Source organism: Podarcis tiliguerta (assembly GCF_965153285.1).
Source record: "Podarcis tiliguerta genome assembly, chromosome: 7".
Lineage (NCBI taxonomy): Eukaryota > Metazoa > Chordata > Lepidosauria > Squamata > Lacertidae > Podarcis > Podarcis tiliguerta.
In genome coordinates, this window is record NC_139540.1 from 13,702,684 (window position 1) to 13,718,814 (window position 16,131).

Sequence of the window (16,131 nt, forward strand, 5' to 3'; positions counted from 1 at the left end):
TTCGGTCAATCTGGACGTAGGACGTAAATGTATGTGACTGGTTGTCTTTTTCATCTTGCCAATGCCACCGCTTCAGGTTTCCTCAGAGGCAAATAGTCCCGCAAAAGCAAACAAGCAAAACCCACCCCAAGCTGCTTATTTGAAATTCATGAGTACTCCAAGTCTGAACTCCCATGTTTAAGGGGGGGGGGCTGTTTCTGTGGTTCACTAATAAATAGGCAAAATTCAGTGGTGTGTAGGAAAAGAAGCATTTGCCCAGTAGCTTTCATTCTTAGACAGCCGCTCAACTTTGCTCTAAAACTAATTTGTTAGATGGTCAGACATGAAGGCTATGCAGACCTCTGCTTGCATTGTCCCATGAGGAATCTGAGGGAAGTATATTTTATTAAATACAGGCATTGTATTTAATATTGTACATACCTTTCCCGCCCCGACCTGGCCACAGTGATCCATGCGACGGTCACCTCCAGGCTTGACTACTGTAATTCGTTCTACGCAGGGCTGCCCTTGAAGCTGTCCCAGAAACTGCAGCGGGTGCAGAATGCCGCGGCGAGGCTCCTCACGGGGTCCTTGCCGCAGAATCACATTCATCCAGTACTTTACCAACTGCACTGGCTCCCGGTGGAGTACAGGGTCAGATTTAAGGTGCTGCTTTTGACCTTTAAAGCCCTTCACGGCCTAGACTCTTGTACCTACGGGACCGTCTCTCCCGGTATGCCCCACAGAGAGCCTCAAGGTCCATAAATAGCAACACCCTAGAGGTCCCGGGCCCTAAGGAAGTTAGATTAGCTTCAACCAGAGCCAGGGCCTTTTCAACCCTGGCTCCGGCCTGGTGGAACGCTCTGCCTCATGAGACCAGGGCCCTGCAGGATCTGATTTCTTTCCGCAGGACCTGTACGACAGAGTTGTTCCGCCTGGCCTTTGGCTTGGAGTCAATCTGATTCCCTCCCCCTCTTTCCCCCCCCTTTCTCCTCCTGTGATGAGGCTGCATTTTAATGTTGTATTTTAATCTTGTTTTTAAGTTGTATCCATTCAACTTGTTTTTATTATTGGTTGTTAGCCACCCTGAGCCCGGCCTTGGCTAGGGAGGGCGGAGTATAAATAAAATTTATGATGATGATGAAGAAACTGGAGAAACGCACAGGCCAATTGGCCAAAGGCAGATAGAGATAAGGAATCAAGACAAACGCAGAGGCCAATGGGCAAAAAGCCAGTGCTTCCCTTCAGGCTGCCCTGGGGGCTTTTGAAGGTGGCTCCACGATGTGAATTAGAAAATGTCACCACCGTAATTTATATCGCCACGAGCAAGCTGGGTGACCTTGGGGCCAGTCCCCTGCTATCCACCACCCAGGATAAAACAGGGGCAGCAGGGTGGTGAAGGGAAACCATGTGCATTGGTAGCACCAAATGCTGCGAATTAATCAAATACATTAAATCAATAAAGGGTTTTTTTTTGGTTTTTTGTTGCTTTGTTACATTTCCATGCCGCATCTCCACGCGAATCCCCGAAGCGGCTTGCCAACATTAAATTAACGAGAACATGCTAGGAGATAATGGAACACCACAAATGCAGCATAAATCATATTTGAAAATCAACTATCGCTGCATTATATATAACGTTCAGTATAATTTAAATGCGATGGATAATAATACAGAAAATGCCAAAGGAATAGAGACAAGGGGCCATAGAGATACATTTCTAAGTGTGGCGGATAGAGCGGCACCCTCCTCTATGGTCCATTCGGCCTTCTTACGCGCCTACCCAGCATACGGCTAGCGCTCAAAGGGAAACCGGAAGTGACGTGGGCGCGTCTGCATTCTATGGGAGGAGAGAGAGAAGGAGAGAGAGAGAGGCGCGCGGGCCTCAGTCGCCGTCGTCATGAGCCGCTTCAAGTTCATTGGTGAGGACGGTTGCCTGGGCAACTGGGGGGGGGTGTTCCTTTGCGTCCGCAAAGAGGGCGCCGGGCCTAGTCGCTCAGGGGCAGCCCTTCGAGTTGGGGGGCGGCTGCGGAACCGGCCGAAGGGACCCCCCCAGGCGCGCTTACTCCGCGGCAAGCCCCGTCGTTGTCAGTGGAGCTTGCTCCCGGGGTTGGGGATCGCAGCCTTGCTCCCCTGAGAGGAACCTGCAGGTGCGCGCAGGGCGATCCTGTGCTCGTTGGCTGGGGAGCAAGCCCCCCCCCCCAGTCACAATTCCGGTTCTGCGCATGCTTACTCAGAAGCAGGGCCCGTCGATTTCATCCATTCATTTCTTATTTGTGTTATATGGGGCTTGCTTCTGGGTACCCCGGCGTGCAAAGCCGGAGCCGTAACGGGGTAGCTCCTTCTCTGCTTTGCTTGTATCTCACAAATGCACACAAGAGACCTTTTGTTTTTGCTGCAAGCAGTCAGATTTCTGCAGAGATCTAATCCGTTTGCGGTATTTGGCTACAAATGAACACAGGAGACAGTTCCAACCCTTTCCCTCACATCCTGCAGCGATTCCCCTGCAGCCATTGCCAGATGAGAATCTGTATTTAGTGGCTTCTCTTGCGGGGTTAGTACCTGCATGCATTTGACTCTCCCTGTCATTTGCTGATTTGGCAGGTGTATTGTGTATACTGACTCCACTGAGAAGAGCATTGCACATGAGGTGGCCTGAAAATTCTGGCCTTGGTGTTTTTTCATGAATGAGCCGCTGCAGATTATACAAGCTGTCACGTGATACATGTACCAATGTATTATTATTAGCATTATTGTTTTTATTTTATTTCTATACCATTTTATATGTTTAAGAAAAACCTCAAAGGGGCTTACAACACATTAAAACATCAAATAAAACAATCCAGAATGAAACATAGCAGGTACATGCAAGACAGCCCTCGTTCCATAAGAAAGGTTTTGCAGGCTTTTTAAAGGGATCCTCTCCTAGTACAGACTCCGGCCTTTAACAGCAACCAGTATATATCTAAAGCATAGAGTCATAGTTTCATCACATGTCGGGGACCCATCAGATCTTCTGACATCTTGAAACTGCTGGTGACGAGCCTTTCAGATGATGATGGACTCCAACTCCCATCATCCCCAGGCAGCATAGACAATGATCCAAGTTGAGGATACTAATTTATTTCTCTCTCTCTCTCTCTCTAGATATCGGTGTTAATTTAACTGATCCTATGTTCAAAGGCATATACAGAGGTACTCAAAAGCATCAAGGTAAATATTCTGTCTGTTTCTTTAATGGCTCCTTCTGTAGTCCTCATATCCCCAGATATTCACTGTATGCATCTGCAAGGGACATTTTCTTTCAGGTTACACTTTTTGGGGTCCCCCCATTCCCAGAGAGTGACATTATTATTATTATTAGTTATTAAAACTGGACTTTCATCCTGCTCTTGTCTCCCACCCATCATTTTGAAAGAAAAAACCCACTAGGGTGGTAATTCAATGCAGTTTTACTCAGAGTACACCCATTATAATTATTGAACATGACTGATTAATTGAAATGGATCTGATCTGAGTAATAATTGAGTATATATAATTGATCTGAGTTACTCCTTAACTGAAGGCAACAATCTTTTGCATATCTTACTTGGGAGGAAGTCCTATTCAGTTCAGTATGGCTTCTAAGTAGACATGTGTAAAATTGCGCTGTAAAGCCACAGTCCTTAACACTCTTAGCTGGGAGTAAGCCTCAGTTAACACAGTGGGACTCTCTTCTAAGCATGCATGCATAGGGTTGTGCTGTAAGGCTGCAATTCTGTTAATACTTTCTTGGGAGTACGCTGCATTGGACTCAGTATTTTTGAATAAGCATGCTTAGTGTTGTGCCTTTGAAGTGTGCTATCTGACAATCATACTGAGAGTAGACCCACTGAAAACTAAAGCTACTTGTGATGTAACTTCAGTGTGAGTCTTTTCTCAGTATGACTTAGTCACATTGCGCCACCCTAAGACTTGAGTTTCAGCAAATCTCCAGATGGAGAGTACAGTATTCAGTTGCTGAAGGGAAACTATCAAAAATGCCATGCTGCAAGACCAAGAAGCTCTAATGAAGCATAGATGATTAAGAAGTCAATTTCTGGCAGTTGGTGGAGCATGCATATGGAGATGATCACTTATATATGTTGAATATGTTCCTAGGGAAAATATTTATCAAGGAAAACTTGATGAATCACAATCCTCAAATCACTTGAGAGTGGTACTGCTTGTGGAGGAAATTACTTTCAATGATCTTCAAAGAATCTGAGGTATAGTCCTTCCTAGTCAATAAGGATATCTATGCCGCTTAATGGAGATAGCACAGTTTGATTGACCATTACTGCTGTAAAGTTGCAGGAAAAGGAAAGGAAATGTAGGAGCTGCTGCACACCTGAGGCTGTTAAAGGTTCCAGAAATAGACATGGCCATAGGAATGCTTTAAATTAAGGATTTCAGTTCTGTCTTTTTGCAGATGACTTCTTGGATGTGGTGGCTAGAGCGGTCAAAACTGGTGTTAAAAAGGTACATTTGTTCTTCAAAGGTTTTGGGTAGTGTGTTTTGTGTTAAATTTCAGTTGTTTCTGTTGACTTTTGATATCTGTGTTTTTCGAGATATAAATGAATCCTAACATTTAGAAACTAGCACTTAAGTAAACTTTCTTTTTTATTATTCCAGTTCATGATTACAGGTGGAAGTTTGCAAGATAGCAAAGATGCACTTCAGCTGGCACAGACAAATGGTATTTGCCTCTTTATGTTATATAGCTTTCAATGGAATGCTTTAATTATCCTGTACAGTGGTACCTCGGGTTAAGAACTTAATTTGTCCTGGAGGTCCGTTCTTAACCTGAAACTGTTCTTAACCTGAAGCACCACTTTAGCTAATGGTGTTTCCTGCTGCTGCCGCACTGCTGCTACGCGATTTCTGTTCTCATCCTGAAGCACAGTTCTTAACCCGAGGTACTATTCCTGGGTTAGCGGAGTCTGTAACCTGAAGCGTATGTAACCCGAGGTACCACTGTATTTAACATTTAAAATGACCAAAGCCAATATGCACCAGTTCAGTCCAAAGAATTATGAGCAGAAGGAATGCTTTTCACACACCATTCCTTTGGGGCAGTTGGCTCTCTCGACCTAACGCACTGCTGCTAGGTCTGATGTCTTGTCAAGTGAACCCTGCATAGAGTCACACACAGAAAGGGAGATGAGTCAGGTGATCACTTGCTTTGTGGTCTTTGCAGAGCTTAGGTAACCACCTGCTCACAATCTTATCTGCTATGCTGTGTGTCTCAAGTGACACTCTGCCATTCCAAGGCTGGTTTCATGACCACAGGAACTACCGGTACCTTATTCAAAAGTGAGTAAGTTAATTTAAAAGTTGAGTTAAAGAAAGCTTTGTACTGATGTACAGAATTTTACGTTGTCTTTCAAATCTGTAGGGTGCCTCCCTGCTCCATGAAGCCCTTACTTCTTGAGTTCCCAGGTTTTCACTCCCAGGTCCTAAGTACATGTAACAACATATCCTTGCATTCAGCCTCTGTTACCATTGCATCTGCTCACCATCAGGCTTTAGGATGCAAGTTCTTTGGGGGCTGGAGACTGGAACGCTTATGCGGTGATGCACCCTGCACTTTGACAAGCGTTCTAGCAATAATAACCCACACGTTCATGTCGTTTGTTTTCAGACATGTTTTATAGTACTGTTGGCTGCCACCCCACCCGCTGTGGAGAGTTTGAACAGAGCAACCCTGAGCAGTACTTAGCAGAGCTGCAAGGTCTAGCTGAGAAAAATAAAGGGAAGGTCATAGCAATTGGAGAGTGTGGCTTGGGTAAGTAGCAACCAAGTGGCTTGGCAGTGATGTTTCCTTCCTGGCAATTCAAAAGCCAGTTAATTGTTTGTCAATTCTCTCTTCCAGATTTTGACAGATTAGAATTCTGCACTAAGGACACTCAACTCAAGTAAGAGAGATTTACTTAACGCATAAGAGAAACTGCATCCTTCATATTTTTTAACAGTGTTGTTTTTATTATCAAGGATTTTCTCCCAGTGACAGCCATTGGAAGCCAAGGAACAGTTGCTCTTCCTCCCCATCACCCCAAATGGATATAATAACCAAGGAGAAACAGTCACCACTTCCCTGTTCTTCCCTAAATGGCCTACAGGTCACACCAAACCCCTGACTGCCTCTTCACGTGGCTGAACCATCCCATTGCTTCCACCACATCATTCATTGGAACTTGCAGTGGCTGGCTGGTGCTTTGATTCCATGGGTGGTGTTTTTGCAATCCATATGTGCACAAATCATCATAAAGCATGATGGCAGGGCCCAGAACACCAGCCCTCGAGTAGAAGTTGTGCATGCCAGGTGACCAAAGGATGGGAAGTTGCAGTGCTGAGTTAAATTGAACAGGATGCGGGTGGCGCTGTGGGTTAAACCACAGAGCCTAGGACTTGCCGATCAGAAGGTCGGCGGTTCAAATCCCCGCAACGGGGTGAGCTCCCGTTGCTCGGGCCTTGCTCCTGCCAACCTAGCAGTTCGAAAGCACATCAGAGTGCAAGTAGATAAATAGGTACTGCTCTAGCAGGAAGGTAAACGGTGTTTCTGTGCGCTGCTCTGGTTTGCCAGAAGCGGCTTAGTCATGCTGGCCACATGACCTGGAAGCTGTACTCCGGCTCCCTCGGCCAAGAAAGTGAGATGAGCGCCGCAACCCCAGAGTCGGTCACGACTGGACCTAATTGTCAGGGGTCCCTTTACCTTACTGGGTGGAGGGGTCACTGGATGCTATCGCTACTGAGTGCACAAGGCGCTGGTTGCTGTAATGTTAATCTTGGGCACAGTTTGACTGCAGAAAAGCACTGAAGTAAAATGGAAAGAGAATGAACTAGGTGCAAAAGCCAAGGAATTCAACATGAAACAACACATGCCAATAAAAGCTAGTTGGGGGAAGCTGTGATCCATCAGTTGCTGCTGGACTCAACACCCATCAGCCTCAGCCAGTATGGCTAATAATGGTCAAAGATGATGGTATCTGCAATGCAGAAACAGCTTGGGAGGGCCCAGGTTCCCATTCTCTGGTGTAATAAGCTTAAGGATGTGAGCTTTGGCTGGCAGGATTAGAATGTTGAATCTAGCATTCCAACAGCCAAACAGATGGCTCTGGATGTCCACAAGCCGGGCAGAGGTGTGGTAGCCATCTCTTAATTGCCCCCAGAACCTGGTTACCAAGATGCATAACTGCATCTGAACATGGAGGCTTCCATTTCCTGCATTGCTGGGGGTTGGACTAGATGACCCTTGGCGTCCCTTCCAATTCTTTGACTCCATGATTTCACGGTCCTTCCTTAATCGTTCCACAAATGTTTCTGACAATCCCCAGTATTTGCTGCCACTGCGTTTTTGATGGCAGCTCAGAAGACAGTGCTGACAACCGACAGTCATCTGTGTGATATTTATGCTCTTCTGCATAGGGGGAGACCCAGCATCAGTCATGGCAGCACAGTTGGTTAGCTAGGATTCTTTCACAATTCAAAGGTAAACTATGACTGTGTAATGTTTGGTCTGACACTTGCACATCACACGATGCAAACACAACCTCCTGTCGTAAGGTGATACAGTCGTACCTCGGAAGTCGAATACCTTGCGAGCCAAACTTTTTGGCTCCCTAGTGCCACAGGCCCAGAAGTGACTGTTCTGGTTTGTGAACATTCTTTGGAACCTGAACGTCCGGTGCAGGTTCCACGGGTTCTGATTGGCTACAGGAGCTTGCTGCAGCCAATCAGAAGCCACACCTTGGTTTCCAAATGTTTTGGAAGTTGAACAGACTTGCGGAATGTATTCCGTTTGACTTCCGAGGTATGACTGTATTTTAACAGCATTGCTTTTCTTGGCAACATCCATAGGCGGCCTGGCTTTTGACCATTCCTCGCTTAGGCTTGTATCCTGGTCTAATGGCTTTGAAACATAATTTTGCTGCTGTTACAAAGCAGGCATGGCCCTCCAAAATCCCCCCACCCCACCCAAGCACTTCTTTAAGTCTCCTTCTGGCCTTAATGAAATATCAGCCACTGAAAATGTATGTGTTGTGGCTGTAACATTAGGAAGCCACTTTCTAGATCACCCCACTGCACGGAAAGCCACTATAAATGCGCAGTCCTAGCCGGTATGGACAGAGGTGGTGAGAGAAATGCTGCCCTCGACCCTTGGAAGAACCTGCTGGTTTTAGCACTGTGGTACACTAAGATCTGGAGAGAAAAGATCCCCCTTGAGGTGCTCTCCAAAGAGCAGGGAGGGGGATCTTTTGCCTCCCGATTTTAGCACTACACACCAGCATTGCTAGACACCCTCACCCTGCCACTCGAGTGGGAAAGGCAGGAAATGATGGTTTGCGTGTGTCTCTGCGTCTGTCTCCAGGTGAGTTTGTGGGGAAGAGTGTGAGCCTGGGAGAATGCTCTGTGCCTTCATATATGTTGGGTGCATGTGCTGTATGTGGGGTGAATGTGCATGTCTGAATATATGTTCATGTGGTCCGTGTGTGTGTGTGTATACACTCGCTTATAAATTGACAATAGCCACCACGGGCGTGTGTCCCTGGAATGGGAGGCTGACTGTCAGTGTGGCCTTCAAGCCACAAAAGCTTAGCCACTCCCGGTCTAGAATCATTTTCTTATCGAGAAATCACACAAAACCTGGCATGATGTTGCCAATATGAAACATTTTCAAATCCTATTGAGTTTAAAGTTAAGCACATGCTTAACCTTCCCATAGAACTAAATGGGACTTAAAAGTGTTCCCTTCTGGCAGGATTATGTCTGCACCTAAATAATAATAAATAATAATAATAATAATAATAATAATAATAATAATAATAATAATAATAACAACAACAACAACAACCACCGCTCCATTCTTTCTAACGCTTTAAACCATTTAGATAATCTATAGCTGAGATTTCATTAAATGTAGGGATGTTTCTGTTTATTTCTTTTCAGGTATTTTGAAAAACAATTCGATTTATCTGAGCAAACAAAATTACCGATGTTTCTGCACTGCAGGAATTCACATCCAGAATTTGTAGGTGGGTTTTGCAAAAGAATACTTTTTTAAAAAATGTAGAAATCTCTGGGCTTTTTAATGTAAAATATTCTCCTTTCACACAGATATAATGAGGCGAAACAGAGAGAGGTGTGTGGGAGGAGTGGTAAGTGCCCGATGTTCAGTTGTGTTTCTTTTCAGCATCAACTTCTTTGTGATAAAAGTTTATTTTATAAACAGATATCTCACTTTTCATGTGTTTCAAAGTAGCTGAAAACTAAAACATGCAATGCTTTCTAGTTGCCCTCGGTAAAATTATCCCGTGAGCAAGCACTTTAAGGTCGGGGTCTAGTCTGAAATTTACAGGTAGATTCGTTTTGTGGACCAGATGACTAGTTCTACTTCATTACTCTGAAATCCACATCCTTTTTTAAGTGTTGTGAATGTGATTGTCACCTTTTTCCTACAGACACATTGAACAGGGAAGGGCCGCTCCCTGTTGAGTATATACTATGTGAAACCCAAGTTTGCCTCTGCATAGTGTGCAAAATGACCTGTACAGATTTAGTTCAGCTGGGCTTATTCCTAAATAAGTGGGCATAGTCTTGCAGCCTTTGAAATGAACAGTGTGTTCACATTATCTCACGATGGAATAATGGCGGTTGTGTGACATAGCTGTGAAATAGAGTGGGGTTTCCCAAACCAGGGTCTGCAGTTGTTTTTGGACTACAACCCCCATCATACCTGACCCCTGGTCCTGCTAGCTAGGGATGATGGGAGTTGTAGTCCAAAAACAGCTGCAGTGGGGATGAATGGCGTGACCTGTACCACATACACAAGCAATGGGCCTGTCCTGGCAGCTAAGCTACAGTGCCTTTTGCATCAGAGGCAAGGTAGGGGGAGCTGTCTTTCAGCCTCCTTGAATGGGGCTGCTGGTCTCATTGCCTTCTACTCGTTAGATTAAATCAAAGATCTTTGATTTAACTGAATTCCTGACCAGGCCACAGATGGTTCTACCCCACAGCATGGACTTCGTTGATTGGCTCTTATTGGTTAAGGGCCCCATACATACACATGCTCACTTTGGGTGGCAAAAATTATCAGCGCTTGTGTGCACACGGCTAGCAAATACTATTCAGAAATATCAATTGGCTTTGGAGGAATGCAAGAAAATGGAAAGCTTGTACTTAAGTTAGAAAAATCTCAATGCATTTATTCAGATGATAAAGGTGTATCATTACTTGTTTACAGGTACACTCTTTTGATGGCACCAAAGAGGAGGCAGCAGCTATAATAGAGTTAGATCTCTACATAGGAATAAATGGTTGGTAAGTTATTTTAGAGGGGACGCGGGTGGCGCTGTGGGTAAAACCTCAGTGCCTAGGGCTTGCAGATCGTATGGTCGGCGGTTCGAATCCCCACGGCGGGGTGAGCTCCTGTCTTTCGGTCCCAGCTCCTGCCCGCTTAGCAGTTCGAAAGCACCCATAAGTGCAAGTAGATAAATAGGTACTGCTTTATAGCGGGAAGGTAAATGGCGTTTCCGTGTGCTGCGCTGGTGCTGGCTCACCAGAGCAGCTTCGTCACACTGGCCACGTGACCCAGAAGTGTCTCCGGACAGCGCTGGCCCCCGGCCTCTTAAGTGAGATGGGCGCACAACCCTAGAGTCGGACACGACTGGCCCGTACGGGCAGGGGTACCTTTACCTTTTAAGTTATTTTAGACATCTAATGGCTGAGGTGAAAGGTTCCTTTTTATTTTGGGATGGATACTTTAAAGCACACCTGTGCAGCTTGTGGCTCATCAAGGTGACTGCACCTCAGCCACCATGTATCGTGTTCAGACACTTCAATCCCAGGTAGGCAGTAAGAACAGCCCACCTATGAAGCATCTGCCAGACATGGGTGGCGGGCTATATATAATTTGCAGTCCTTCACATATTCTTAAGTGCTGCAATGGGCTGCCTACGGAACTTTGAATTGGACTATATATGCAAGTACCAACCACTCTTGTGTGACATCGCCAGAATCTCAGTCCCCATTAGCCTTGGTTTGGAATTGTGTACATAGCTAGAGCAACAGCTGCCAGCCAACAGAGGTGAGCTGGGTGCATGGGGGACATTTTAAACGAAAAGACAAATAGGCAAGAAGAATTAAGGGGAACCCATGGAAAGAATGGGGGAAGAGTCCTCCCAAGGCTGCTTCTGGTTTAAGAAAAAAAATCTGGAAACGTACGGAAGTTTCACACAACTGCTTGTAAATCTGGTTTCAGCCTTAGCCTAAGATAGCAATTCCATGTGCACTTTCATGAGAGTAAGCCAAACTAAATTTTGCAGGAGTGACTAAACATACTTTTTGGGGTGATTGTGCCCAGCATCTTGGATCTGGGCAGACAAGTTGCTCCTTGAATCTTGTGAAAACTTCCTTCTATTTGGACTAAATAATTTCAACAAATCATAGTGATTTTCATATTCATATTATTTCCAGTTCCCTGAAAACAGAAGCTAACTTAGAAGCAGTGAGGTCAATTCCCAGTGAAAGATTAATGCTAGAAACAGGTAAGTTGTTGTTTTATTTAATACTATTTAACATTTTACTTCCACCAATAATACCCCTTTCAAAACTGTTTCAGATCTGGGATATATTTTGTTTGTAATCTTCTGTCTCAGTGTGCCATTTTAAGATTACTACCCAAATATATCCTAGATCGGAAACAAGTGTTGACTGGGTACATGCTTACTCAGCATGGCTTAGAAAAAAAGAAAAAGGTTCCTAACCTAAAGAGTAATGTCTTTTTATAGCACGGTACCTAATTCATTAGCAGTGCAGTAAGAAAGGAAAATCCCCTGTAAATTCTGTATTTAACAGCTCTCTTGGTCACACTATCGGTGTTGTATACCCTCCAGTCCACAAGGGGGAGTGAGCATGCTAGAAATGCCATATATTGTCACCAAAGTGAGTTGTAAGAAAGGATATTGTTCTTGGCAAGAATCAGACTAAGCAGAAAAGGCCTTGGCCTCATTCCTTAGAAGGGCTGTGTCAAGGACAGGCCAAAGGCATTTTGGTACCTGATGTGAACCAAGGAATAAGGGATGAGTGAAAGTCTACACCAGGAATGGGGAGGGGAGGGAATAAAGATCTACATCAGGATCTGCTGCCCCTATGGATCTTGCCGCCAGAGGCAGTTGCCTCACCTTGCCTCATGAGTGGGCTGGCCCTGGTGCAGTCTTTGCCTGAGGAAATCCAGGTTGCAAAGGGGAAGAGCACACATCCTACCCTTATAGTCCACATTCTTTTCCTCCCTAGCAAATGGAACAAATCGTTGATTTTTGCATCGTAATCTGATGGAAAACCTACCTCTCATTCACACCATTGGCCAAAAGCATGGTTGCCCACTTACCTCCATTAATTGGCAGAACATAAGACTCCACTCTCTCGTAGTATTGCCAAATTGCAGCTTCCAATGGTTGGGAGGGCTATGAATACCACCCATCAGGTTGACCACCTTTGTGCTAGATCTTTGGTGACTTAATTGTATGGCTTCCTTAAATCAAGTCATTATCAGGCATCAAAGAATCTGCTTTGCATAATAATAATAATAATAATAATAATAATAATAATTTATTTGTACCCCGCCCATCTGGCTGGGTTTCCCCGGCCACTCTGGGCGGCTTCCATAGAAACAAAAAATACAGTAAAATATCACAGATTAAAAACTTCCCTGAACAGGGCTGCCTTAAGATGTCTTCTAAATGTCAGGTAGTTATTTATTGCCCTGACGTCTGATGGGAGGGCGTTCCACAGGGCGGGCGCCACTACAGAGAAGGCCCTCTGCCTGGTTCCCTGTAGCTTTGCTTCTCGCAATGAGGGAACCACCAGAAGGCCCTCGGTGCTGGTAATACAACTGCATTATGGAGAGTTTGACAGGAGTTCAGTATATCCCTGAAAACCCTGCCTAATAGCAGTTACCCTTCCTGACTAACTTCATTGGTGCTTGGCAGCAGTTGCTTGGGGTTAGGGGCGAGCTTCCTAACTGCTAAGCCTAGGGAGCTAAAATGATCCTGGCTTGAGAGGAGCAGATTTGTCTTCGTAGATGGACCCTTGCAAAACTCTTACATTCAAATTAGGAATTCTGACTTTGGCATTTTAAACAGTGTAAACTTGCAAGACCCTTGGAATTATGTTATGGTCCTAAGTATTGCTTACTAAAGTCATCAATTCCAACTTTCTGTTGTGGAAGTACGTGGTATATTGGTGTGGGACCCTATCTGGGAATAATTTTACACTTACGTTTTTTGTACATGTTACGAACAGATCTGACAGCAACTTTGCTTTGGTTTATAGCCTGTGTTAAGAATAAAACATCGCCACCGCCCCCAAAAGTATTGGGGGAGATGGACAAAAAGAAATGGCTGCGGTGGTTATGAGTTACAGAAAGTTGGTAGATTATGTAACCATCTGTATGATGTTAATTCTAAACTGTTCCATAAATCACACTAGATGCTCCCTGGTGTGGAGTGAAAAATACCCACGCTGGTTCAAAATATGTAAAAACCACATTCCCTACCAAAAAAAAGTGGGAAGAAGGACACTGCCTGAAGGACAGAAATGAACCTTGTCATATAATGTAAGTATATAATTTAATATATTTCAAGGTTCCAATTCAGCTTAATTTAGTTATGACTAAGTCTGGCTGAAACCAGTGGAATTAGTCATGAGAAACTTATGTCCCATGGCTTTCAGAGGGGCTTGATCTTGACTGACCTTTAGCTGGGCTGGAGCCCAAGGGGTTTAATGCCATATAAAGAGTGGCACCTAACAGGCAGAACAATTGTAACCACCACCAACCAGCTGGTTCGGAAGGATGTAGCAGAGATTTCCATCTGCCATTTCATCCGTCAACAGCACCGGCTGTTAAAAGGCTACTGTTCGCAGTAATTGATTTAAGGCCCTGGAATGAGGATAGGACAAGACTAACTACAGAGCCACTGGATTCTAAACTTGTCCAGCGGCTGGAGGAGTTTGAGCCTGCAGCTGGTGCAGCAATAATTAGGTATAATAAAATATAATAATAATAATAAACAACTCTGCCCATCTGGCTGGGTTACCCCAAACCATTCTGTCTAGATGTACTCTCTGAGCTTCCCACACAGGTAAAAACTCCTGATTTTCCAGTAATTAGCAAGCTAAGATTTGCTTTGCTGGGTTACAACCAAAAGCCAGTCTTGTCTGCATTCTGTTTTCTGCAATAGCTAGCCAGGTGGCCTTTGGGAAGGTTACTAGCAGGGCATGAGGGCAACAGCCCTCTCCCTCTGTTGATTGTCATCAGCTGGTACGCTTGAGGTTCTGCAGTCCAGAGAGAGGATATACATACCAAAGTACATCCTATGTGCCAATTGAAGGAAAAGCAGCTCTGTGCATTGCTATAAGGAATACTTGTGAGATAATACCACAGGGAGCAAGAATGCAACCTCATTCTCTGTACCACTCTGAGAAGGGGGGGTTCTCACTCCTCACTTGCTCAGCAGGGCTCAAAGGGGAAAGAAGACAGTGGGGGATGGGAACTGCATATTATATTTCAGTGGTCTAAATCAATGCCCTTTTGCCCTCATGAATTACTATAGCAATGTGTTTGCATACAACGTATTAGATGCCACTGGTGGTTTTTAGCTACAGGTAGCAACAGTACTGAAATGAAACACTACACAAATTAGAAATAATCCCCATTGGAAAGGTCAATGCCAAACAGAGGAAAATGGCCTCAAATGCCAAAATACGCAGATTTCAGAACTTGTGTTTGTCATGAAATCTAAAACCATCAGTTTACTGATAAAGCATGGTAGGGACTATAGTTTTCTGGTAGAACATACACTTGGCACAAGTAAATGCCATAAGTTCAATCCCTGGCACCTCCAGTTAAAAAGGATCACATAGCAGGTGAAAGAAAGGCCAATGCCCCCAAAACCTAGAAGAGCTACTGCCAGTCAACAGAGCAACAGATCTAGGTGGACGAAGTCTGACCAGATTAAAGACAGCTTTTTATGTTCTGAGATGCAAGTTACCTATCCGCAATATTGCATACAGTTCAGCATTTAGATGGCAGCATTTCCTTCATTACTTTTAGAATAAAATAAACTCAACACTGCAAACTTGTGCACATGTGCTACGGAGTAAGTCTTACTGAATTCAATAAAATTTCCTTCTATACAGTGTTATCCATAGACCTATTGAAAGGCATAGTCATGACTTAGTCATGAACCAATGTGCCTAGCATTCCAGCACGCGACTGGTGTAGACCTAGGAAGCAGATGTTGCTGCTTCTGTAACCTGCCTCACTGTGGAGATGGGAATCTGCCTTCCCCTATAAATTTCAAGATAGATGAATAACTGCATCACACTTTCCTTTATCTGAAACTTGTATATGATGTTATTTGGGTATTTTTGTCTGACATTAAAAAAAAATGGAATCCTAAATGCTATTTATGTAAACTTTAAGCACCCTTGAACAAGTAATGTTCACAGTAAACATAACCACAGTGAAGTGATTTTGCCTAAGGTGCCTCCCTTTTGCTTTGTTTTAGCCAAATACTGGAAATACTAGCAGCAGTACGTGAAGAAGATCCACTAGAACTGGCCAACACTACATATAACAACAGCATTAAAATCTTCTTTCCAGATATGTAAAGCATTTTATGTATTATGATAAAAACTGGTAATCCTGTCCATGTAATAAAGATTTGACTCTTCTCTGCATCAAATCTGAAACCATGATTTAGAAACTGGCATGCTGTTAAGGTTTGATTAAACACCTAAGTAGAAAGCTTTCACCCCCACCCCGTGAAATATTTTCCTGGTTGTTGTTTTTTTGCCAAGCATTTATTTCAATTTATTTTACTATCCAGTTGACTCTGTTATATGTCTTACTATTCATATAGAACCGAAAATGGCACAAGGCCCTCTTGACTACCTATCTTCCAAGAGAAATGCAACCCGTAGCAAAAACAACAGTTTCTTCATCCCCAACATTTCTCTCTTCCCATAAACATAAAAACAGTAGCAAGAATCGTAACAGTTATGCAAACCTAAAATTTTAATTTTTGCTGTCAAGTTGGAAACGATGCTTTGATAGGATTTTAAAATAACTGA

The 16,131-nt window shown here is 44.1% G+C and overlaps 1 protein-coding gene and 1 long non-coding RNA gene across 7 annotated transcripts in view; one reads left to right on the plus strand and one right to left on the minus strand.

Annotated features, from left to right (window-relative positions):
- LOC310682246 overlaps window positions 1-16,131 on the minus strand; it is a 244,324-nt gene that overhangs the window by 146,101 nt on the left and 82,092 nt on the right. The gene's annotated exons all lie outside the window — the stretch shown is intronic.
- TATDN1 (TatD DNase domain containing 1) lies at window positions 1,774-15,743 on the plus strand. Of its 6 annotated transcripts, XM_083450708.1 has the most exons (14): window positions 1,807-1,901; window positions 3,127-3,192; window positions 4,430-4,479; window positions 4,633-4,696; window positions 5,198-5,313; window positions 5,642-5,785; window positions 5,873-7,034; window positions 7,109-7,489; window positions 8,947-9,032; window positions 9,115-9,155; window positions 10,241-10,317; window positions 11,473-11,543; window positions 13,486-13,612; window positions 15,567-15,743. In XM_083450708.1, the coding sequence occupies exons 9-14, from the start codon at window positions 8,993-8,995 to the stop codon at window positions 15,667-15,669; spliced, it is 459 nt and encodes a 152-aa protein (XP_083306834.1). In that variant the 5' UTR covers window positions 1,807-1,901; window positions 3,127-3,192; window positions 4,430-4,479; window positions 4,633-4,696; window positions 5,198-5,313; window positions 5,642-5,785; window positions 5,873-7,034; window positions 7,109-7,489; window positions 8,947-8,992; the 3' UTR covers window positions 15,670-15,743. The 6 variants fall into 6 exon arrangements, with proteins under 6 accessions (XP_083306831.1, XP_083306834.1, XP_083306832.1 ...); XM_083450705.1 differs by lacking the exons at window positions 5,198-5,313; window positions 7,109-7,489 and having other exon boundaries at window positions 1,774-1,901; window positions 5,873-5,915; XM_083450706.1 differs by lacking the exons at window positions 1,807-1,901; window positions 5,198-5,313; window positions 7,109-7,489 and adding an exon at window positions 1,934-3,015 and having other exon boundaries at window positions 5,873-5,915.